General features: G+C 40.1%; 1 protein-coding gene across 1 annotated transcript in view; it reads right to left on the bottom strand.

The window, feature by feature from the left end:
* Window positions 1–24,381, bottom strand: part of LOC109899039 (cadherin-7) — a 109,666-nt gene extending 85,285 nt beyond the window's left edge. The window contains exons 1-2 of the mRNA XM_020494090.2: window positions 24,148–24,381; window positions 15,188–15,788 (exon numbers count right to left, since the gene is read on the bottom strand). Coding sequence (XP_020349679.1) covers window positions 15,188–15,433 — 246 coding nt within the window. The 5' untranslated portion in view covers window positions 15,434–15,788; window positions 24,148–24,381. The remainder of the gene's footprint in view (window positions 1–15,187; window positions 15,789–24,147) is intronic.
* Between the last annotated feature and the right edge of the window lie 2,772 nt (window positions 24,382–27,153).

Here is a 27,153-nt window from a genome sequence, read left to right on the forward strand (position 1 = left end):
TGAATACATATATGTAAATGTAATATTTCAGTTTTTTATTTTTTCATACATTTGCAAAAATGTCTAAAAATCTGTTTCTGCTTTGTCATTATGGGCTATTGCAGGCCTGGGTAATTATTTTCAATGGAGGGCCACATTAGAATATATTTTTGCCACTGTGGGCCAGAATCATATTACAGGATTATACATGGGTGTTGACAGATATATCTATTGTAAATCACATCCAGATATGCTACTTATGTTACTTTTTTAACATGCACAGAATAAACCATATCCATGTTCTCCTTTTGGTAGGTATTTTCATTATTAAACATGCAATGAACAACACAGAGGGAAAAGTACACTGTTCATTCAGCACCACGGACAGAACTCTTGTTAAACTCTTAATGATTAGCCCCTTTTTTTTTATTTTCACCTAAAATGACATACCCAAGTCTAACTGCCTGTAGCTCAGGCCCTGAAGCAAGGATATGCATATTATTGGTACCATTTGACAGGGAACACTTTGAAGTTTATGGAAATGTGAAAGGAATGTAGTAGAATATAACACAATAGATCTGGCAAAAGATAATACAAAGAAAAAAAAATCATTATTTTGTATTTTTTTGTACCATCATTTTTGAAATGCAAGAGAAAGGCCATAATGTATTATTCCAGCCCAGGTGCAATTTAGATCTTGGCCACTAAATGGCATCAGTGTATGTGCAAAGTTTTAGACTACTAGAAAACAGTGAGGAGAAACAATAATACAACAATTTACTGTTGTAAATCTCTAAAACTGAAGCTGCTTTTACTATTTAAAAAATGTGCCTAAGCATACCTGATAGACATGGCTGAAGGTAGATACTGTCTACCTACCTAGGCTCATTTGTGCAGTCTGGTCAGTGTGCAAAAGCTGAGGGTTATGCCATATTTATTTCTATTTGGCTAGATATTGTTTTACATGTAATATCTGTACTTGTGCATATGTATGCATGTTCAACTAGTCTGCCCTAATCTTGCTGTTATGCTGTCTCGGTTCAACTGTTGTTCAAACTGTATAGTCTTTTTGTTTTCGCCTTACAGACAATATCATGTGGTGCCTGGGCTTCTTCTTTCTGTACCTGGATTCTAGGTACAGAAAGAGACTTCCTTCGCCTCCGTGTTTCATTGTAGCAGAACTGTATCCTGTGAACTGTATCCCTCTCAAGGGATTAGACATTATGCTGGATTTCAAGCAGATGGCAGTTTGATCATGACAACACTTACATACTTACTGCATGTTTCTTCGGAATGGCAATTTCATCATGACCACCTATCTCATCATCTGCTGATAACCAGTTCTCTTAGCTACAGATTGTTACACCAGATAATGTGATTTAACCAAATATTTTTGGTATCCATGACTGGGAGTTACAGGATAGGAACTGTTTGGTGTAGCACAGAGAATTTTCGACCAACCTTAGCGATGCTGTCTTTGATTAGGGGAAACAGGAGTCTCATAAAATGTCAGTGTCCAGTTGCAGGGGGTCAGTTTGAATTTAGAAAATGCTCTGTTATACTTCTTTTCTCCATAAAGTAATCCAACAATATATGCACTGCCATCTTGTCTAGTGTCTTCTCACTGTCTGATCGAGTCAAATCTCTGTCATCATGGCATGCAGCACTTTGGGATGGACACCCATCTGTCTCAATCAATGAGAGAACTTGAAATAGACAAGATTTCAGCAAAAATCTTTGGGTAAATCACATTATCTGGTGTAACAATCTGTAACTACAGTTCTTTGCAGTTGTGTGTCTCTAAAGCTGAGACACATTTGGACACACGGAACTGTACTACACTGTTCATACCCAAAAAATTACTTTTAACATATAACATTGTTGTTGAATACCCAGTACTCTTGAGTTAGCATTAAATTGTTTACACTCTCTGGTATTTTAGATTTTTATAAATAAACAAGCATTCTTTGAATATCTGAATGTCTAGCATCTGTTTGATGCTACAGAGCCCTATACAGCTTATATACATATCTTCTGTGAATACATAAGGGCAGACACATTTTGAAAATTGATCGAAATTATCCATATTTATTTAGGGTATTTATTTTGGGCTCTCCAACCCTGCTGCTGGAGAGCTACCATCCTGCAGGTTTTCACTCCAACCCTAATCTAGCACACCTGATTCTAATTATCAGCTAGTTGATAAGCTGAACCAGGTTAGTTGCAATTGGGTTTGGAGTGAAAACCTACAGGAGGGAAGCTCCACAGCAACAGGGTTAGAGGCCCCTGTTCTACATGGTCTTATGCTGAGCCATACTGGCTGTGTTTACACAGGCAGCCCAATTCTTACCTTTTTTCCACTAACTGGTCTTAATCACTTCAGGTCTTTTTCAGAACTGATCTGATTAGTGAAAAAAATATCAGAATTAGGCTGCCTGTGTAAACGCAGCCATACTCCTTTATCAGACTTCGGTACACTGGCAATGGTGGGCTGGGGAAGGTGAGATTCTTTGTGCTTATGGTGATGGGCTTGACCTGTCTGCGGAAAACGGCCAACTGGATAAGACTGCCGAAAGTGGTGTAGGGCTTCTTAACCACCAACTGTTCAGTTCTCGTGCAGAAGATTTGTGGGTACTGCATGTCTCCTGGAAAGGCATGGTTGTGGTGTTAGCATTTTACTCTTTTGGTGGAAGGGACCATGAGGTGCCATGAGGAGAAAAGGCACCTCAATCGCACTCATACACAATACATTTACTGTCTAAGCACAACCCTGTACAACTCCTCAACTCAATGTACTATCTGTAAACCTCCTCCAGCCCATTGACTTTGACAGATCATTCTTGTCAATAGTAGCCCTTTGCAGGGGAATTTTGTAGACATGTCTTTGCATTGTGTTTTAAAAATCTGCAGAGAAGAATGAGGTGGTTGTATCATTACTGTCAGTGTCCCTTCCTGGTTTCTGTCTCACCATCTTGGTGTGTTCCATAACCACAAGGTGTGTCCGCTCCCTTATGCTTGTTTACCCGAAATGCCCCCGCTTTGGACTATTTTTCAGCAAGGCACTGTGGAATCACTCCAGATAACCTGAGTTTTACAAAAAAAAGGTCAAATGAGAAGAGGGGTAGACTAAATTGATGACATCGTCTGGAAGATACTCTGTGGTCCTCAGGCTACCTCAAACCACCTGTAACCCCATAACACAAACCCAAACCATACAAACAGTATCCAATTCATGTTTATACCATGCTTAATGGAAATTGAGCTATCTTAGCCGTCAGCTTAAAATATTTTGGCCAACTTACATTCAGCTTGTGCAGAGCTAGGTGTTGGGAGCGCATGTTGGTGGAATCAGATTCTATACCACATACAACAAAATATACAACAATACACAATTTAACCACTCAATTAATTGTTTTGATCTCTATTAGACGGGCTAGTTAAGCATACCTAACATGGACATTTCAATATTGTCAGCTTGCTGTTAACTAGTGTCTAAATTGGAAGCAAGATCGCTAGCCAGTTGGGACTGGCTGAGAACCAACTAACCAACCAGACGATTTATACACATTCATCATTGCTACCAACACACAAACAGAGAGTGAGTTTGCTATATCGACAATTCTATTTTTACTAACAGATTGTTTTCCAGACAAGGGTGGAATAGATGGCTACTAAATGTAGATACTCTTATTTGGTAACATTAGCCAGCTTACATTAGCTAACGTCAGTCAAAGATAGAACGAACAAACAAACAAACATGTTAACTCTGCTAAAGGCAGTGACCAGTCATGCAGTGACTACCATGGCATGGTCGAAATTGATTGACTGTGTGTATCCCAAAAGATAGCTAGCTATATGACTTAGCTGATGGCTTTCAGAGTTCAGTACAGGACCGTAACGCTAGCTAGCTAAATTACCCAGCTAGGCTATCAAGGTAGCTAATGTTAGGTTACCTCTAATTGATATTCTTCCATTTTGTTGTGAAGGAAGATGAACACGATGGTATCGCATCACTTCTCAGCTGTCTTTGAAATGTATTCCTCATCAGTTCAGCCTGAAAATCCCTCTGATAATCTTTGGTGACCGCATCATTCTTAATAGCCGCAAACCACTGGCTGAATCACACGGGCATGATGTTAACCAGTGTAAAACAAACAAAAAATATTGCCTAGAAAAATCCTGAAATACCTGTGTGTTGGTCGTTCGAAGTTAACAATGCCATTATTTAAGTTTGTGGGCACATTACCTCTACCTAGCTGGCGCTATCAGCATTCGCTATGAATACGGGACTTTGTGGTTCACTTTGTGGTTCACAAATACACAGGGAGTCGAAACATCCTGATTCTACCAGTGAAATTAAAATGTGCTATTTCTAGCTTGTGGTTTAGATAATTGTTTATGGTGAAAAAAAACTGTTTTTTTTATGTAGAATTTACTATATGCCATGGCAGAGCCAGGGTGAAATTTCCCTTTAATATGTATATCACCCACTGAAATTTGATCAGCGCTCAACCCGTTTGCCAACGTTTGGTGGCTGACATTGTTGAATGTGGCCTTTAGTAAAAATCGTAAATGTCGCCGCATCTCCCGTGGTACTAGTTCCTTCTTAGATTGTATGCTCTTGAAGTATCTTCTAATTTTAGCTTCAGTATATGATTAGATTAATTTGTCTGCTAATTGATGAAATAGAAAATTAAATAACTTATTGATTTGTCGGTGTGGCTGGATATACTGAAGTGTCACAGAGAAGCCAATACATTACCCATAGGGTTAACCCAGGGAGTAAACACTATGTGAATAACTGTGAGCAATGTACAATGTACATTTAAAAAATAATAAGATAAGAAATAATGAAAACAATGGTCCTTATTTAATCAAGCTGTATGGAGGTAGATACTTGCCAAAACATAATGTACACATGGCAGAAATCTATCCCCATATACTGAACGCAAGCATATGTCAAAAACACTATATTTCTTGGGGTTCAAGAGTGCATGTTTGGAATAATGTCCTCAACAGAAGAATGGCAGAGTGAAACAAGTAGAATGCATTTAAATTCAAACTTGCTTCTCGCTGTTGGAAGAATGGTATTTTTTTTTTATCTCAGTTACCTGTTTCAATTGAATAGGGCTCAAGGACTCATTCAGCAAACACAAAAGACCTGAGTAATATTGTCTGTGGATGTGGATAGCTCAGGCATTAAAGTGAATATGACTTCTGTGACTCACTCTCAATGTTACAAAATAAATGTGTGAGGGAAACGTGATACCTGTGACTGAAAGAGAACATAGGGGAGAATAATTTAATTCTCATTTACATAGTCTTCCATACCACTACAATCCAAGGGGATAATAACCAACTCAAACAAGCAGTACCACTTCAAACAATACGATACCTTTAAAACCTCAACATGAGACAGCCTTGGCCTTTGGGAGGGAACACATTTGATGTGTACACACATTCCCTGCAGAAGTGAATGCATTTATCCCCTGCCGAAGAAACCCAGTAAATCATTCTATCGACTTAAACATTCCTTCTGTGGGATATCAGGAACAGTCACACAGAACTCAACAGGAACCTTAGATCATAGCCCAATCCATTTCTGAATCATCCCAAAGTCTTTGCTTTGCATAGCTTCCTGCAGCCAAGGGCACAATTTACCGCTGCCAGACAATGGACTCATCTCCCCCACTGAAAATGAATGGGCCTCATTCCAAGAATAGGATGACTTCACACAAACTCTTTCCAACAAACCACTTCAAGACACAACTTAATTCAAGCTGAAGAGGCAAGAATAACACCTACAGTATTGACAGTGAAATGAAAGAAATAGTCTGACCTTATATCAACGCAATATCAAAGCAAGACAACACTGAACTGTCGATACCATAGCAAAGTATTCACAACTTGTGATTTTTAAAGAGATCATATATTATGTAACAGGCTGCCAGCATATACCTGAAAGACTCACTGACGATGTGGATCAATTTCCAAAATGGTTTCTATTTAATAGTGCATTATACAACATGGCTTCCTGGTCCGGTATTTGATACACCCAGTTTAAACTTGTTTAATTACAAACAGACACTTGTCTGAAAATTAATGTTGATACCGTAATCTGATTAGTCATTCCATGAAAAATGACGCCTCGCATTCATTGTCTAATTCTATTTAGAGGGAAAAAAGCTAATGACAGGGCAAATTGACTCCTATCCATCTCAAGCTATAGTGTAATTGGGACTCGTTTCAGGAAACGAGGCTTATGTCGAGCGTCACTACTTCACAGGAGAGGCATTTGAACGTAAACGTTTTGTTTTAAAATTAAAAACGTTTTTTGGGGGGCAGAAATGCCTTCTGTAACATGTGAACTTACATGTGCTTTAATAACAAACGTATGCAATTTGTAAATACAAATACAATTGCCACAGAAAAGGTGAGGAACTTTCCCGCTAGCCATGGCTGAGATAATGGATGGGCTGGGCATGACCGAGAGATGAGTTCGGATTGGTCTGCCATGTAGCATGCTTCTGTCTATGACATGAGCTGCTCAATATGTGTAGGTAATCCTTTCCAATGCAGCTTTTTTGAACAATATTACAAATAACTGCAAAAGTGTTGCTAATGCTCTCCACTTTCTGGAGGACCACTGAAATCAGTGGAATGACCAGTGGAAGCAGAGTATGATAGCTAAGGAGGTGGAGAAAATTCAGGCGTTTGATTGTAAATATGTGGAGAGAATCGAAAAGAGAACACACAGAAGGCTGTTGTATAAAACACCTGTCTCCAGATTACATCTTCAAACTAAGGGCAACCAAGGTATCCATGACAAGGAGGGAGAAGTGTTCATCCCTATACACGCGTAAGAGAGTCTCGCTAGCTACATTTTCAAATATCATACTTTTCTCATTTTGTCAGAAAGTAATTATCATTGCAAGTTAGCTAGCTAATGTTAGCGGGCTGGTTCGCTAGCTAACATTACATGTATGATTTGCGTAGTAATATTATTCATATCTCAGAGCCATTTGCATTGCTAGTAATAGCCTAATGTTAGCTAGCTAGCTAACATTGAACCTAGTTGGTTAGCTTTAGCTACCTGTAGATTCATGCAGGGTAGTAACATTATGAGTTAGGATTATGGTTCATTGTTTAGCTAGCTAAATGTCTAAACAAAAGATTCCACTATGCAAGTAAACATTTCACTGTACTGCCTACACCTTCTGTATCCTGTGAATGTGACAAATAAATGTAGATTTTATTTGATATAGTGTGTGTTCACTAGAGATGTTAATGTGAAGAACAACATGGCCTGCACCATAGTCAAATAAGGATATAACGTTTTTTTATTTTTTATAATAATTTTTTTAACCTTTATTTAACCAGGCAAGTCAGTTAAGAACACATTCTTATTTTCAATGACGGGCTGGGAACAGTGGGTTAACTGCCTGTTCAGGGGCAGAACAACAGATTTGTACCTTGTCAGCTAGGGGGTTTGAACGCTATAACCACTAGGCTACCCTGCCGCCCCGTTAGACCAACCCTGCTTTTATTTCGTCACACTCACAACCGTAAGCTATTTTCTGTAATTAGCTTGCCATTAAACTGTAAATAATTATCTTGTTTTGAGTTTATTTTCCTGTAATAATGAATACAAATTAGCTCATGTTAAGACGTTGTCAGCTATATGACATGGTCATTATTTGAACTGGCTAGTCAGCTAATTTAACGTTAGCTAGCTAGCTACCTAATAAGCTAGAAACTAACCAACACATTGTTTAGAAAGTGGCTTTTAGTTGCCTGGTTTGCTAGATTTACAAATACTACATACATTTTTAAACAGATGGTTTACTGGTGTTAAAATACACCAGTTATGCTATTTTGGACCACCAGGCTGCTGATGTCATGCAGCCACTTTGATATATCAGCTGCTGTAAGAAGGGCTATATAAATACTTTTGATTTGATTTGTTGTTTTTGTGTTTATATTTTTCTTAAACGACAACGACAAGTTTGATGTCGGATGACTATAGAATGTTCATGATGTCACTGTGACTTCTGTATACAAACATGTCAATAGACCTAGTATAAACCAGCCTTTAGTCTTGATATCTTTGGTTGTTTAGTACACTACCGTACTCACTCTGTTTAGCACATGGCCTCACATGTGAATCCTTACAGAGATTGGTTGGGTGTAAACAAAGAAGAGCTCTCCAGTAGGTGTATTAAAACATTCAAGGGACATTTTCTCAAAATGGGGTTACAAGTTTATCAACTTTCAAATCAGAATTACTTTCTCATTGTTCTATAGTGTATGATATACCATTTCCTAGCTCTAGTTTTATCGAAAGTAAAAAAACACAATTTAAAATGTTGCTACATAAGACCAAATCAAGCCTGTCTGTCACAATTTTGTGTATTTTAATAATTCAAATAACTTATTTTCTTGAGGCCCAACAGCTATGGAAAAAATTATAAGATGATTGATCCAAAGTCTCCCCCGAGACAACATTGTCATTTTTTCGGAAGATAACAGGCAAGACCATGTACAAGGCACAGTATGTGTGTGCGTGTGTGTGTGTGTGTGTGCGTGTGTGTGTGTGTGTGTGTGTGTGTGTGTGTGTGTGTGTGTGTGTGTGTGTGTGTGTGTGTGTGTGTGTGTGTGTGTGTGTGTATAATACTTTCAACAAAAGGCTGAGGACACCTTATCAAAAATTCAAGGTCTTACTAGTTTGGATCCCTAAAAGTCAATATAGAACTTCAACAATTTCAACAACTCAATCCCCTACCTCAAACCATAATATAACCTATGATAAACAAACAATTCCCAAGACACACCATCCACCCCTCTTGGGCTCCCTTCATATGAGCAAGATACAGTTTTACTAGGGGGCATCAAACAAACTAGAATGGAACTAGTCAGCAATGATTTAGCTCTTCTCTCTACCTCTGTTTCTTAGCAACCCTACCAGCTGGGTACCATAAAGTGGGAAAATCAAGCCCAAAGGATGCTTCTCATGGCAAGGTGATAGGTCAACAGTGATCCTCTGCTCTATACCTTGCACTTTCAGGCCCCATGGGACATACCTGCCTCAGCCCCCTAAAGCCCCGATGTCTTCTGCCCCATCTCTCAAGACAAAGAGAAGTTAAATAGTTTCTTATAGTGTGTACACTGACACATCAGTCACAAATAAAGGGTGAAGTGAAAGTGTCTGCATTTTATACTGTATTATGGAGAAAAGACTATCTGTACTAACAGAATATTATTTTTCTGCCACAACTAGTCCTTTAGAAGGTACACCACTATCATCATCTATTTTCATTCCCTGGATCATAGCATAGTGTTGCTTCCAAACCCCCACTACCACAACATTCCCAGAAGCCCCAGGCTCCATGAAGAGCTCCCCCACTCCCATACCCTCTCCCTGGGGTAGTTCCTAGGATATGATGACCCCCCCCCCCGTCAGCTCAAATTCTCTCATCTTCCCGCCTCTTTAGCTAGCGCATGCGGCCCCTTCCACTAGCCAGCTTTGCCTCCCTGTTTGTGGTAAATGAGTGGAGATAGTGATTAGATAAGATTGGGACTGACCCCTCAGTGGAGGCATGGCATAGCACGCCGGGCTCTATGACACTAATCCATTTGAAAGGGAACCTCTAACAGAATGCTAATGAGGGAGCTAGCATGGGTATCATCCTGTGTGTGTGTGCGTGTGTGTGTGCGTGCGTGCGTGCGTGTTTTCTTAAAAAATGTAATGACTTTCGCTATAGGCTTAGTTATTGAAGTTTATTTGCCACCAGAGTAGGAATGATTCAGCCAAGAACTAAAGAGGGGAAAACATCTCACATCGCAATTGGTGGTGATCAGTAAAACCCAAGTTGCAGATACACTTGTTTTCAAGTTACAGACTACATGTTGATAGAGCATGTGTACTTTGTACTTCATGAACTCAGTACAAGTCTGCTTTAGCTCAAATTTCCAGCTGCTCATCCACAGATGTTTACCGATCTCCTGCCTATCCTGGGGCTTCTCCATTCACATGGACAAAGGCCCATAGTTGTGTGTTTGGCAGGGAAAAGGCTTCATAATACTGCCCTGAAAGCAGCCATTAAAGGAAGAAAAGGGAAATAAGTCCATCCATTAATTGGACGGTTATTCAGGCTTTCAGTTTCTGGAAACAGGCTCTAAAAATAAGCTAGACGCAGCACAAGGGTCCTGTCTGTTGTGCCCTACGATGGTCCCTTTGACGTGAACGGGCGCTCTGCTTGCCCTGAGGGTTGATGGGCAAAGCACTGTAGCCACTGAAACGTGAACAGACCTATGGGAAAGGAGGACACTACCATGGTAGGAGCTCATCAACAAAGTCAGTATAATGTTTTTCAGAAGTTTGTAAAATTGCTCAGAAACTGTGATTTCTGTACACGTTCTGGTGAACACAGACAAGACACAAAATGAAAGCTTAGAGATAAAAGTTGACTCAACTAATTAGGAATAAAAGTGATACCGAATTGCATGCCTACTTAGATCACTAATTCAGCCCAGACTCCACACTGGTACTTGCAAATATTTAGTAACTCGAACACCCTGTGCACAAAACGATAATCACCGCACATAATCACTGCAATTATGTCATGTTTACCGCCGAGCATCTGTTAAGTGTAAGCACTACTCCGACAACGCCATTCCCACTTGCTTAAATATGCGTCACCAATTTTCAGTCGACACTGTGTAGTTTTGAGTCTTTAATGTATGTTTTCGCCGGCTTGCTGTGACTGCAGCTGATTCTAGGCCAGTGCACTTACCCCAGGCACAGTGCCAAGGCATAATGAGACATTTGGTTCTGAATTTCACAATCTGACAGAATCCATTAAAGCCAAGCAGGGCTGCAGATGCAGCAGCGGCGGGATCAGCCAGGCCAAAGTGATGACTTCCCATTTCCCCCACATTATATCATATATCCCCCTGCTTCTGCTTAGACAAATGACCAGATCCAACTAGGGGGGTCTGTCGGATTGTTTGCACACAGATGCCAAATTATGGCTATCCATGGCTGGCACAGTGGCACTATTGACTCAGTATACATCATTATTGAGAGGGACATACTGTGTAATAACCAACAGCCGACCAGTGTTGAGATATTCTGACTCAAGTATTGCATGTACAGAAATGTCCAAAATGATGATTATTAAGATGATTATGTACAAGAAATCACACTACATTATTTGGGGATTATCACTGTTATTCATTTTGGAAATTCACATAAAGACTTATAAAATGCAATTCCACCAATCAATCAAAATATGTTGCATCTAGTAGTGGCCACTTTGTTTCTTTGAGTGCGAGCATACATATCATTATGGAGACACAGTAAGTTCTTCTTCATAACATAAATAGGAGGACTATCACAGCAAATTCTCCAGTATTAAATGAACACTGAGAGTGTTAAATCAACACTGAAAGAGTGGTCAATATACACACTGGAACCAGTCTTAAATTAAATTAACACAGAGTGCTGAATCAATACTGAAAGAGTGGGACCATATACACACTGGAACCAGTGTTAACTTAATACACTACTTAGTGTAAAACCTATTCAAATATTTCCCACAGTGCCTTGCTTTTTGAGTGAATTCTAGAGTTACCAACCATAACTATAATTTTTGTGACAGATACATGGTTGCTGAATTCATTCCTTTCCAATCCTGTGGCCTTCAAAAAGTGAGTTTCTTTGTGAATGTTACTTCTTGATGCACCCATCCCGTTAGTGGGATCATTTTCGTCAACATCCGCTGAATTGCAGAGCGCCAAATTCAAATTAAATGACAAAAAATATTTAATTTTCATGAAATCACAAGTGAAATATAGCAAAACACAGTTTAGCTTGTTGTTAATCCAGATTTCAATAAAGCTTTTCGGCGAAAGCATACCAAGCGTTTATGTAAGGACATCTCTCTCAGTAGACAAAATATTACAAACAGCTAGCAGCCAAGTAGATTGGTCACGAAAGTCAGAATAGCAATAAAATTTATCGCTTACCTTTGATGATCTTCGGATGTTTGCACTCACGAGACTCCCAGTTACACAATAAATGTTCCTTTTGTTCCATAAAGATAATTTTTTATATCCCTTTAAATGGAGTGAAGGCAGGCTATGGAACAGAGAGATTTCAGGAAAAACAACACTTCCGGGTTGAATTTTCCTCAGGGTTTCGCCTGCAATATCAGTTCTGTTATACTCACAGACAATATTTTGACAGTTTTGGAAACTTTAGAGTGTTTTCTATCCTAATCTGATTATATGCATATTCTAGATTCTGGGCCTGAGAAATAGGCCGTTTCATTTGGGTACGTTTTTCATCCAAACATCAAAATACTGCCCCCTACACTCAAGAGGTTAAAATTAAATGTATGACAATATCTCACACTGATTATTTACAGGCCACATCAAGTAAAGTTTGCAAAATTCCAGTAACTTATCCAAAATACCCAGATATCCTGGTTGAAGGACTCAAGATATCTTCCACCTGGGAGTTCTGGGAAACCTGGGAATTTCAGGAAAGGTCCCAGAATTTTGCAACCCTACCTGCAAGTCATATTTTGCTGGCTTGCAAAGTGATGTGTAAATCCTATTGGAATCCACCCAGAGTTGGCTCTCAAACAGTTGAAGCTCTTCTTCACCTACAACTTGAATTCAGAATGCCTGCCAGAGTTATGAACTTTGTGAGGATGCTACATAAACCATTCAAACTGGAACAACCATTTCAGTAACGGATCAAAAAAATATCTAACTAACAGATTGGATTAGTTTAGAAAAATGTATGTTATTTATCTTGTTTAGCATAAGATGTATCAATCAATGTACAAGCAAAAACACATTAAAAAAAGATAGAAATCAACCTGCAGAAATATGATAATGACAGGCTTGGTTTTGGTTCAAAGTGACGTGTATGGGTTTCAGGCCCCTATATTAGGGGAAAACTAGGCACTCAAACTAAGGCCTTATGAAATACCTATGATATTGCATTAAATATATACATGTTTTATGATAATTCACTTAGGTTCTCACTTGAAGTCCATAAAACTAAAAAACAAATGACCTCAGCCACGAGGTTAGAACTTCCTGTCATGTCAGAAACAGTGTCATGACACCTAACGTGACAGTCCCTTTTGCTCCTGGGCAACATGCATCACCTCTAGGAATCAACAGATCTGATTGGTCTGCCATGCGAGGGGGTGAGAAGTTAAGGTTTGGGAGGCTACCAGGCATAAGGCAAAAATCTCAGATCCTCTTGTATCCTGAAAGATGACTAAAATGGATGAATAATTGCCCATTCTTCTTAAATACCTACAAAAGCTTCCTATTAAAAGCTGTGGACCTTGTCTCCGTTGACACTGTAGTGTTAAAATGAAGTGTTTCGTAAAACCAAAACTGGTAGCAACTGAACTGCCACCATTGCGAAGGAGACAAAACCTTCTTGCTGGAGTACTGAAACACATCATCCTGAGATGATTTGAAACATTACATGGTGTGTTGTAACAATACTTAAGTGTGTAACACCTTACCAGGAACTGGGAGCATTAACGGAAAAGGAATTAAATTAACAGTTTGTTGTGCTCCTGAGTGGTGCAGAGGTCTAAGGCACTACATCTCAGTGCTAGAGGCATCACTACATACACACTGGTTCGATTCCAGGCTGTATCACAGTAGGCCGTAATTGGGAGTCCCATAGGGGGGCGCACAATTGGCCCAGCGTCGTCCGGGTTTGGCCGGCGTAGGCCATCATTGTAAATAATAACTTCTCCTTAACTGACTTGACTAGTTAATTAAAGGTTAAAGGTTGAGTGGGTAATATTCCAATGAGACTACAATGAAATATACCATTTTACTGCCCCGGAAGTCAGGGGTTCAATTCCCGCTTCTGCCTGTCCCACTTTGACTCCTCTGTCTCCTCCTGTTTCTGTTTCTGTCTAAACAAAGCATAAAGTGTAATTCCACAAAAAAATATTCTCCATAGGCCCTTATCCTCAATCATTATTTAGGCTAAAAACCATTTGTATTTCTTAACCACTTGATTGTATGAGTGACAGTTTTTTGTGTTTTGATGCTACTATTTCTACAGTCTACAAGCCTGACCGAGTGCTTGGAGGGCAATGAAAAAGGTGCTTTTATCCACTTAACTTTATCGTACTGGAGTTGTACGAGTCAGAGAAGGAACTTTGACTTCACGTACACAAATCTCAGGTTCAACTCAGTGGCCCAGATTGACCTCCGCACCGCTCTCATTCCACCTTTAAAAGGTCAACATTGTACAAAGAAACCAATAAAATGACTAACAAAGACTACAAATAAAGAACAATAAAATGCATACCACAACCATAGTAAATACACATAATCACTGAGGCCAGTATACGCAGTATACTACATAAAGGTTTCACTGACACTAAGGATACACATTGTAATTTGGCTTCCTATCCATAGCATTACTCCAGCACTCAATGGGAGATAATGGGAGAGTCACAACTATCCTAATTCCTGCTGCTGGAACCACTTATCTAGTTCAGAGACTGTCAGGAAGTGTGTTTGTGAGTGCAGAGCCTGCAAACACATGCAGACCTGAGCAATTATCCTGCAGATGAGCGGAAAGCTGAAACCTGATTTGATTATAAGACCACGAAATTCCTCAAGAAAACAGAAATCGAGGAAATGCAAATGAGGCCCATCTGCCCAATTTGAGCTCAGGCCCTCACTGAGAGGGAGCTGTCTGCTTAAATGTGGTGCTGAAATGAGCTGTGGTTACTGGCAACTGTTGTGAGTTGCTGATACTCTAATACAGTTTAAAAGAGAGAGTCAATATATAATTAAAACGTTTAAAAAACAGCACTGTGTGATTAATGGTTCAAATGATCACTTACTCTAATTATTGAAAAAATGATGTTTATTTTTTTCAACCTGTGTGGAATTAAATAAACTTGAGACAAGCAACACATGACTGAAACATGAGCTTAAAATGACAATAGATAGATATGGATGTGTTTAACAAAACATATAAGCAATTAGAGTGACTTATTTTGACGTACTATACATGTTTTCCTAGTGATCAGAGTGATGAAATCTTGTAAATTCTTATTCTCTAAAAAGATGGTGCAGCTAAACAATATCTATTGTTTGTTTCTCATTCAAACTGCTATATAAATACACATGAACTGCAAACACTTACCTTGCCAACATACAGCGGTTCTTCACCTGTGTACTCCTCCAGGACAAAGAATTGGTTCCATACCCAGCTGCGTTTGTGCCTGCGAAGCAGCTCCCATGGGCCTCCAGCAGTGTGCTGGGCCCGGTTCTGTGTCCCAGAGGCCCCAGAGGCGGAGATCAACCCCCAGCAGCCCAGCTCCCAGAGGGGAAGCAGCAGAGCCAGGAGAGCACCTGCTCTCCACACACTTCCTGAGCCACACCACCTCATTTAGGACCCCTCCAACAAGCAACAAGCCCAGGAGAGAGAAAAATCACACAGCAGAGAAATGATAAAACCCTCAGGGCCTAATCCCACTGTCCTCCTGACCCAATGTTTTGCCAAAAAGAAAAAGAAGAAGACCGTGGATACAACCCTGAAGAAGAGAGTACTTGGATTGAAGAAAAAGGAAAAAGTCAAGCTCTGGGTATTGGAGTGGTGCTGCTGTTCATTGGTCTTGATTGTAGACAAAAGCTGTGGTAATTCCCTCCACTTTGGAGATAGAGGGTTGACATTGGGGGTAGATTGAGGGTCAATGGCGACGGGGAAGCTTGCTTCTTCACCACAGGGGTGGAGTAATTGGCACCTATCAGAACAAAGGGATGAGGAGAGCGAGAGAGAGAGAGAGAGAGAGAGAGAGAGAGAGAGAGAGAGAGAGAGAGAGAGAGAGAGAGAGAGAGAGAGAGAGAGAAACTGCCATCAGCGAAATTGCCTCAGTGACCGCAGTCACTTTAGACACTAAGTAATGTGCTTGCTGATGCAATGATAATTACATTTTTCAACCACTGATAAAGAAATCGAACAAAAATGAATAGACAGTAAATATGGTAAATACAATTAACATAGTATCCTTCAAGGGCCCATAAAGTTCTACGTACTAACCTACCCTGTGTATTCCCATTCCCAACTAAACCCAGATTGTGAGAGGTCAAATGTTAACAAGAATATTGGAGCAAAATGACCTGGCTTATCTATGTACACAAGAAAAGTGATTTCCACATACAGGGATAAAAATTGTGGGCGGTAGGAATAACAATTAAGTGTCGTTCAGCCTTCTTTCGTGCTGAATTCACATTACTGCAGATTTACCTTTTCCCAAGGTCGTTATTTTGTCACATTTTCTTTGTAGAAGGGCACAAAGTAATACCGCTATGGCTCTCCACACAACACTAACAAGGCACCTGATCTGTTTGGCAAGCCCTCATCCACAAGATTAAAAATAAATCTGAGCTGTCAGCAACATGACGGACCGGTTCGTGTTCTGACCTCTACTCCCAGCAGTTTGTGTGTGTGAGGACTACGGAGCGCCATATGAGCATGCAATGCGATCTCTGCCTCAGTCACTCAGCCACCACCATGCTGCTGCATGGGATTGACTACCAACGACGTGCCATTAGGAACTAGTGGAAGTAGTGAAATAGGCTTATTATGATCGACTGTTGTCTAAGCATATATCACACCACATCCCAGCGACACCACCATTGGAAAATTACCTGAGCAGTATACTGTGACTTGTTATCTAGTTGAGAGCTGAGCAGGCTTAGCCATAAAATAATGTAATGACAGTGTGAAAACACTCAAAAGTCAATCCATTCACTAGGTACATGACCAAATATCACTTGACTTACCGATTCAAGTCAGCCAGAAGAAAACTCCCAAGAGGACTACTGAAACTGAAAGCGAGCTCTTAAGAAACAGAAACCGAGACTCTTGACCATGCATACATCTGTTTCCTCTCTGACCTGTCTTTTTCTCTCCTCCTATAGACTATAGGCAGATGTCTTGGCCAATGGAGATAATTACCTTGGCATGCAATGTCCTCTCTCTTCCCACACAGTCTCTAGCACTCATTGTGTTTTCTCCTCTTCCTCCCCGGGAGCTAAATAAAAACAGCTAACACCACATCCTGTTGGAAGTCATTTGCTCCGCTCCACTCGTGCCTTAACGAAGTCATTATCAAGTGCTGGTAATTAACACATAGAGATAAATGATGGTATCATGCACTGCTTCAGAAGTGTTTTCATTACATAGCTGCGGCTTTATTTCAGGAGGCAAAAAGAGCAGTTACACTTCACAGAATTTAAATCAGCCTGTTTCCACCTTCACACGGTTATGCTAGTCCTGCGCAAAACTGGTATAAACTGAGATAAAGAATAGAAGGAGAAGATGAATTAGATGAAATTGCTGCCAACTCATATTTAGCGACATTAATGGTTGTTTCAGTGGAGAGATCCTCTAGCAAGAAGGTTCTTTGCAACCATTCAGACTGCAAAGAACCCTTTCCAAGAGAAAGGAATCTTTGAGTAGAAATGGTGCTCAATAGAACCATTGCTCACTTCTAAGAAACTCCCAAGAACCCCTTTTTTAAGTAAGTTAAGTACAAATTCTTATTTACAATGACAGCCTACCCCAGACAACACTGGGCCAATTGTGTACTGCCCTATGGGACTCCTGGTCACAGCTGGTCGTGATACAGCCTGGGATTGAACCCAGGTCTGTTGTGACACCTCTAGCACTGCGATGCAGTGCCTTAGACTGCCGCACCACTCAGGATCCCCTGGGTCCCACTTGACCCGCCAACAGACAAACATCTCAAGGTGACCTGTTTGTGTCCTGAATGTGAAAAGCCTAATGATGTACGGAATGGAATACACACGCACACGCACACGCACACGCACACGCACACACACACACACACACACAGGGAGAAAGTAAATGCAAAGTTCCTGCATCCGATTTAATGGCAGGTAGTGGTAGAAAGTGGAACAGATCTGGCTGGAGGGCAGAGAGAACCAAGAGAGCCGTAGAGGCAGAGGCAGGCAGGTTGAGACTGTGGTATTGTGTTGGAGAGGATCTGCCCAGTGCAGGGTCAGGCTGAGGCGAGCAGACAAATTAATGCTTCTTATTGTGCTTAACCCAGAGCCCCACAGAACGGAACTGGGAATGAATTGTAGTGAGAGTCAAGAGCTCGCTGATGCTATATGCATCAATAAGAAACAGAAGGAGCAAGAGAGAGAGGGATGGAGAGAGGAAGAGCAGATGTTTACAACCTTCAGTGTACAGGAGAAATATCTGTTTTGTTTTGCTTGAAGAATGAAGTTGTCCTTCCACCATTTGCACTTGAGGATATAACAAAAGGATATAATAAAAAGCATCACCTTACACATCGCTGACTTGGAAGGTGTTTAGCTGCTTTAAAATACCAGTAGTAAAAGGGAGAAATTAGAGTTTATACAGTGAGAAGTAAATATTCATCTGCATGATGTACCAAGGGTCTCGGTCTCTCTCTCTCTCTCTCTCTTTCTCTCTCTCTCTGAGGTCTCTAATCCCATTTGCCCGCCTCACAATGGGATTAAGAGTGCTTAGTAACCAATCACTAATTTCCACCCTTTCGTATAGCTTGTAGATTTCACAGTGTCTACCGGGGCACAACAAATACACAGCAAAATTGGAAGTGTTAAACTTACTCCCTGTAGTGTTAATTCTAACACTTTTGCTGTGTGTATGCAGTATGCATCCACTCTTAACAGAGTGAATTTAACACTTTCAAAAGTGTTAAAATGTTAACATTTAGACAGTGTTTCTGTAACCCTATACTGAGTAGAAAATGTACACTGGCTGTGTGAAATTCACAATACACAGGAGTGAAATATTAAGGATTTCACTATAAACTGGAGTAAAGCAATAGGCATTTCACCATGCACTGGAGTGAACTAATTAGTATTTTACTCTGATCTGGAATTAAATATAAAAAGCACTTGCTCTACTCTGGGGTAAAAAAATCACACAATTTCTATCTACAATGGAGTGAAATATAATGAAATGGTGTATAGTGTAAAGCCTCATTTGCATATTTCCCAGGGTCCTTTAAAAATGTTTGTGACTTTTAGAGTGGTCCGTGCTATCCGGAATCCTTGGGACTTCCCTACCCCATTGAAGTTAAAATGTAAAATGGTTAAGGTTATGGTTAAGGTAACTTTAAGGGTAAGGGTAGGAGTTAAGGTTGGGGTTAAGAGTAGGGACGCCCCAAGGATCTGGATTGCACTGACCATAATAGAGTTACCAACCATGACTGTACTTCACCAAGCGAGTCCTTAGGCAAATGTTATACTTTTTTAAAACTATGACAATATACGTTACATATTACAAGGTCTTATTTTGGTGTCCCTTAACACAGCGGTGTCAGGAATGTCCTGGTTTATAGACCACATCTGACCTGAATGTCACATTATGCTAACTTGCAAATGAATGCATAATTCCGATTGGAATCAGACAGATTTAGGATTGCCAACAGTTTGCATTTTTACTCATCTGCATTCAGAATGACTGTCAGGACAATGGAAATTGAAAATGGAGACTACCTAAACCACTTAATCTGGAACAACAATTTCGGTAACAGGTGCAATAAATCGAACTAACTGATTGGATTAGTTTAGAAAAATAAAAATAATAACCTATTAGTAGAGCATTCTGGGAAACATGATAGTGATGCTCGTGGTTTTGATGGGACTGTTTTACTCACCACAGTGTAAAACAATAACTATGCTCATTAACACCAACACAGGCTTCTTTTACACCACTAAGTGTTAATTTCACTCTTACAGTGAAATTAACTCCTGAATCAACACTAGAAATGTAACACTGAAAAGTCAATACTGGCCAGTTGTCTGTGTTAGTTCTAATCTGTAAACACTTGCATTTCACTACTCCGTCTTGGACCCCTTGTCTGATTGCTATGGGCTCGTATAAGCTCAGTAAGGTTAGTATGGGCACTGGCTTTCTGATATGCAAACAGAGAGAGGGGGTTCAAAGAAACCACTGAGACAACTCCCTATTCACGGAATAACAGAATCTTATAATCCTGATCTTTTACTGAAAACGCAAGAGCCCTAAGGAGTACAGTAGAGATACTTGTTTTTCTATAGCTGATTTGGAGCAATATTCAACCAAGTCACTGTGAATTCTGAGGGAACAAGTGACACTGCAGCACTCCGATCACCCAATGGCAAATCACAATCACGTATTACCATAGAATGGACTGTAAGGGTCTAGTGATAAACACTGCATAACAGACCCATCTATAGGTTATTGGTAGAATCCTACCCCTCCTCAATTAATCTTTTTTTCTAAGAGTGTAACCAAGTGGGACAACCCAAAGAAAGGGTTCAGTGTGGAGGACCATTTGGACCATCTATATACACTACCGTTCAAAAGTTTGGGACCACTTAGAAATGTCCTTGTTTATGAAAGAAAAGCTAATTTTTTGTCCATCAAAATAACATAAAATTTATCAAAAATACAGTGTAGACATTGTTAATGTTGTAAATGACTATTGTAGCTGGAAACGGCAGATTTTTTATGGAATAGCTACATAGGCGTACAGAGGCCCATTATCAGCAACCATCACTGCTGTGTTCCATTGGCACGTTGTGTTAGCTAATTCAAGTTTATCATTTTATAAGGCTAATTGATCATTAGAAAACTCTTTTGCAATTATGTTAGCACAGCTGAAAACTGTGTTCTGATTAAAGAAGCAATAAAACTGTCTTTCTTTCGACTATTTGAGTACCTGGAGCATCAGCATTTGTGGGTTTGATTACAGGCCCCGAGACGCTGGCAATGCCCTGGGCCAAAGGGATTTTCCAAGGGCGGGAAGAACCAAGCCCCTATGGAAGCGAGCTCACCCATAACTACCAGGTCCAGCACACACCCTGCTCACAGCATGAAACCAAAACATACACTGAACACAAATATAAACACAACATGTAAAGCTTATTTCTCTTACATTTAGTGTACAAATTTGTTTACATCCCTATTAGTAAGCATTTGTCCTTTGCCAAGATAATCCATCCACCTAACAGGTGTGGCATATCAAGAAGCTGATTCAACAGCATGATCATTACACAGGTACACCTTGCGCTGGGGACAATAAAAGGCCACTCTAAAATGTGCAGTTCTGTCACATAACACAATGCCACAGATGTGAAAGGTTTTGAGGGAGCGTGCAATTGGCATGTTGACTGCAAGAATATCCACCAGAGCTGTTTCCTGTCAATTCAATGTTAATTTCTCTACCATAAGCTGCCTCCAATGGGGTTTTAGAGAATTTGACAGAACATCCAACCGGCCTCGCAACAGCAGACCATGTGCCTGGCGTCTTGTGGGTGAGCGGTTTGTTGATGTCACCGTTGTAAACAGAATACCCCATGGTGGCGGTGGGATTGCGGTATGGGCAGGCATCAGCTACGGACAACGAACACAACTGCATTTTATCGATAGTAATTTGAATGCACAAAAATACCGTGACAAGATCCTGAGGCCCATTGTGAGGCTCATTATATTTAAGGTATCTGTGACAAAAAGATGCATATCTGTATTCCCAGTCATGTGAAATACATAGATTAAGGCGTAATTATTTTTTTCAATTTACTGATTTCCTCATATGACCTGTAACTCAGTAAAATCTTTGAAATTGTTGCATGTTGCTTTTATATTTTGGTCAGTATGAATAGCGAAACGCAAAACATACAATAATCCCATCCCCACCCTCACCCTTGATTGGAGGACCTCAAACATTTATACTGTACGTTTGTGTATATATTTACTTCAGACAGCCACAGATCTTCCATCTTCCCAGTAAATAATCATTCTACAATTTCCTCTCACAATACATCCTTCCATTCTCCCATGGTGTCTCACTAAGGACTTGAACCTCCCCATCTGCAACATTTCTGCCGAAATTGCCTGGAAAATAAAATGTTAACCCAAGAGTACAATGATATTTACTATTGAATGACTGTGGTCCTTCAAATCCCCCAGCAATACTGTTTGCAGGTCCAACCACACCCTGATATTATAGCATAACAACCATTCCTGGACTTGACTCCAAAAACAATCCACTAATGGACAGTACCAAAAGAGATCCTCTAATGATTCTGTTTCCTCGTGGCAGAGTCTGCACCGGTCTGACTGTTCAATACCCCAAACACTGAGCACTATTTTTGTAGCGAGAATTTCATATAATAGCTTAAATTGTAAAGAATGATTTGATGCATCAATTGTTGTTTTGTATATCATTTCATAAACCCAATGCCATGGTATTGAAACATTGAAAATCTGTTCCCAACTATCTTTGATTTAATACAGGATAGTTGTCAACATTATTAGAAAAGGAGGCTGTACCTAAAAAATACCCATAATATAGGTCTCATATGGGACAATCGTGATACTGTATGTAGGTTATTCAGTGACTTGGTCACATAAAAGTGTTTTTCTAGGAAATGTAAGGACTTTTCATTGATGTAAGCCTGCCAGTGGCTGAGAGCAGATAGCCTTTCAAATCTCTATGGGTTTTACGAAGCATCAGCCTCCAATTGCTTCGCTCCACACCTCTTAGCCTTAGTATAGCCAAAGCAATCCATCTAATGGGGTGGGTTATAGGTTTGTAATATGTACTATCACAGAAGGAGAGTGTAAGAGTACTTCTCCATAGTGGGGTAGACACACTGTAAGGAGTCCAAATTAGTATTACTGTCTGAGATGGGGAGGGGCCACAAACCTAAGAAAGCATAGGCTTGTTTTGTGAAAACTATCTCCGCAGACCTAATTAGAGGCTGGAATGAATGAATCAGTCTTCTGAATAGCAAAATGTATCAACCTGCAACAGCAGACAAACTTTTCAAAAGTCAATTTGATTAGAGAGCAAATTGATTAATTGCATCACTCCAATTAAAATTAGCTGATTGATTTGTGTTGTGCAAGAAAATGGCTGATTCATAGCAATAAAACAAATCCAATCTCAAGCAACATTAATAATTGAAATTCATTTTCAAATGATGAAAGCATTGCTTATTAATTCGCTCCTGTATTGAATGAGAATTTCCTAAATTACAGTGTGGAGAACCTGAAAAGAATATAGATGAATATGACATCTAAAGTATGAATATCATGTGGAACACACACCATAAAAATAACCCCAATCAGTCCCCACCTTAGCAAGGTCTAGGAGAAGTCTGGCAGAATCGTCCGTGCGTTATGCAGTTTGCTCTGCGTATCCCATCTACCATTTTATAAAGTACCATACGTCGGTGTATCGACTGTGCAGTGACAAACGACCAATACGTTGTTGTCATCATGGTATGCATGCCAATCATAACTTTTAATTTGATGAATTAGTAGGATGCATTTCATGCTTGATAAGTTTTAATGCATCACGTGTTTATTTCTCATTCCAGACACTGCCAAGAAAAGCAGGTTGATAGCTTTAATTGTTAGAACTTTGGTATTACCTTTTCTATTATAATGTACATTCCGTCAAATACCCCATAAGTGACCACGGTATACATACCGTAGTTCCTGGCATGCTATTCATATTCAAAGACAATACGTTCACAAAACAAATCCGAACATGAATCTGCTAAATGTGCACATACAATAGTCTACACAAATAAAGTTATTTTGAAACAACAACGCGCATGCATGTTCCAAAATCGGTGCCAAAATGGAGCGTCGCATCATTCATAGCTACATTAAGCCACATTGAACTGAAGGCTAGAGACTAAGAACATCCCATAGCATATCATAAATAGGTCTGACACTTATAGCGCTCACCTCCAACTGTGTTGAGAGAAATGAGACAGCAACGGGGGAAGCGAGATATCTCAATCGAATGTTAAAAATGTTTGGCATTAAAATGTCCATGACGCACCATTCACCACAAAACCCTTGGTCAACAAACATATCAGTGAACAGCCGCTGCAGGAAAGCTATGTCCACTGCATACTGATGACAGAATTAGCGAAATATAATTTAATGTCATGAATTAACCATACGCCAACTTCGTGTCCCAGTGGAATCGTTCTCAACTGCTGCAAGCAACAACTCTGGTGGAAATGCACGTAACATAGGTTTGAATTTACTCACTTAAATTATTCGATAAAACTTACCTCGTATTGGTTAGGTCGTAAGTTATAAAAGTTTAGCTCTTTCCGTGTTGGCTACCACTAGAGGTGATGATGACAAAAAATATATGAAAAGTTTGTAATTACAAACGTATTCCTGATCGTGCACAGGTGAATAGAATAACTCTACCACAACGCGCATTCGTGAACCGTAGAAGAGATGCAGCGCAGGAACTCCGATCCCCGAATCCCCTCCCTTTCCATCTCCATCTCCCTCTCTCTTTCCCTCTCCTCTCCCTCCCTCTCTCTCTCTTTCCCTCTCCTCTCCCTCCCTCTCTCTCTTTCCCTCTCCTCTCCCTCCCTCTCTCTCTCTCTTTCCCTCTGCTCTCCCTCCCTCTCTCTCTCTTCCCCTCTCCTCTCCTCTCCCCTCTCTCTCTCTCTCTCTCTCCTCTCTCTCTCTCTCTCTCTCTCTCTCTCTCTCTCTCTCTCTCACACACACACACACACACACACACACACACACACACACACACACACACACACACACACACACACACACACACACACACACACACACACACACACACACACACACACACACACACACTTCAGATGGTCCTCTCCTTCTCTCTGGCTGCACCAGAGCTGGCTCAGTTGGAGATTCCCCAGCCAGCTGCGTAGGGTTTTGGGTACTCCCACAAACAGGCGCAAGGTACAATGCCAGGCGTGAACTGGGGCAAGACTACCAGACCAAACAAAATGATTTACAGTACAGCGACTGTAATCATGTCATGGTACCAAACTGTTACTGTGGTCTTATATACAGTACCAAGTCAGTTAGTGTAACCTAATTTACTGTACCAATTACAATTACAGCATTTTACTTTAATTATCCAGTGACATATTACTTAGTGTTCTTTGCAAGTTTTAATTTTGATATTTACATTTAGGCCTACATTTGTGTAATTTAGAGGGTGCAACTTACTAGTTGATGCATTCAACCAAGGTTGATAAAAAAAACAGCCATAGCAAGTAAAACGTTTCTGTACCCATTAGCCTGCTGAACATGTTGTTGTAGTTAAGCATACACTGGTCTTCAAAACAATTCTAATTACAACAAGATATCTTATGGTATACTGTTTCTCTGACTATCTCTGGATAATGCCAGTACCTTACTGAGATATCCCCAGTATTTTGATGACAGCTTCCGATAAATTACAATCATTTAAATGCAATGAAGCACAGTACAAGACTGTAAAAGTGACTATTAAGCAGTAATAGTTTGTTTTTACAAGGGATTGGCTGCTAGGCATGTGTACATAACAGATTATTAATGAATACTAGGTATTTTATATCACTTGTACTTCTAGAGGCCTAAACAAAAGCTTCCAAACTGTCCGTGATTACAGGAGAAATCAGATTAAATGGACATGGTTAAATATTCAACAATTAAAGGTTTAAGACCTGCTACCAATCTGAGATGTTTCCTATATACATTTCATTTGTAAATGTTTATGAGCCAGTGATACCACAATTTCTACAATTTGCAGTATGCTGCAGTGAATATGCAGCAAAAGAGTACCTCATTGTTGAATTGTAATGGGGGAAAAAACAAGTCAGCAATTGCAAATAGTGAATATGTCATTATACATTACAGTATACTAACTGATATTTGGTGTTTATATCACTTCCATTTTAGGCCTTAACAAAGGCTTCTAAACTGACAGTGACTCCAGGGGGAAAAAAGACAATAAAGGTTTGGGACTTGCTGCCACTCTGATCTGCACTCTATATAAATTACATTGTTAGGGAACCACTACCACATATCAGTTAAAGGTCATGAACAGTCGAAATCTGGTTTTTCATTCAATTTGATGATATTTGGATGAAACCAGATCAAATTATGATTGCTTCTACATTGATACAGTTTGATCATAAAGTTACTGGTCCCCTCTCCCAAGTCAAACACTTGGATTCAAGATGTGGGATTATTAACCCTTGTGTAGTCTTAACATTCTGTATACTCCCCTTGTCCTAAGGGTAAAAAATGACCCGCCTTCACTAAACCCCTAAAATGATCTTGATCTTGTTCCATATCACAAAGGCATTGTATGAGGACACATCAATGATGTTATGGAAGATGACCAGGGGCCAGCGGGCAGTCATCCTCCTGCAGCTGTAAGTTCCAATCACCTTGTTCAGGTTGTTCATGCCTCCTTTGTTGTGATTATAGTCTAGGATGATGGCTGGCTTTCTCTCCTCACGATCACTTACCTCAGCCGTTTTGTGCAGTGTGTTCAGGACGACCACATTCCTGTTCCTCTTTGGAAGGTAACAAACTAGAGTGGTGGTGGGGGTGAAGGCAAACTTTGATGAGAAGGCCTCTCTCCCCCTTTTGTGAGGAGTGCAGGGGGGAGCTCAGGCTTGTTCTTTCTGACTGTGCCAACCATGGTGATCTTCCTCTTCAGGTGCTACTGGCTGAGTTTAATCAGTAGCACACATAATCTCAATTTCTCATTGTGTGTGTGTGTGTGTGTGTCTGTGTGTGTGTCTGTGTGTGTGTGTGTGTGTGTGTGTGTGTGTGTGTGTGTGTGTGTGTGTGTGTGTGTGTGTGTGTGTGTGTGTGTGTGTGTGTGTGTGTGTGTGCGTGCGTGCACGTGCATGCGTGTGTCTTTGTGTGGTGTGTAAATTATTTTATAACTTCCAGGTCAAAAATGACCCTACGGCAATCTTTGTACCCTGGTGGTGTACAGTTTTCATGCAAATATGAACAAAGGTGATGTTTCACTTTTTCTAATGTTGTCACTCTAGGAAAAGTCATCAAATTTCAAGTTAAAAAAATATAATTTGGGGTTTTTCTCTGCTGTTAAACATAGTGTTGGGTCATTTAAGGGGCTAGGGTGACATCACCCTAACAATCATTTGAATACACCAATGGTAACATGATATTCTCTTACTTTATTTAAATAATTACCACCTTGTAACCAACATCGGAGAAGATGTGTTTTACGGAGGGGTGTGGTTTATATTCATAGGTTGCACCTCCGTCAC

Source organism: Oncorhynchus kisutch, linkage group LG11 (assembly GCF_002021735.2).
Source record: "Oncorhynchus kisutch isolate 150728-3 linkage group LG11, Okis_V2, whole genome shotgun sequence".
NCBI lineage: Eukaryota > Metazoa > Chordata > Actinopteri > Salmoniformes > Salmonidae > Oncorhynchus > Oncorhynchus kisutch.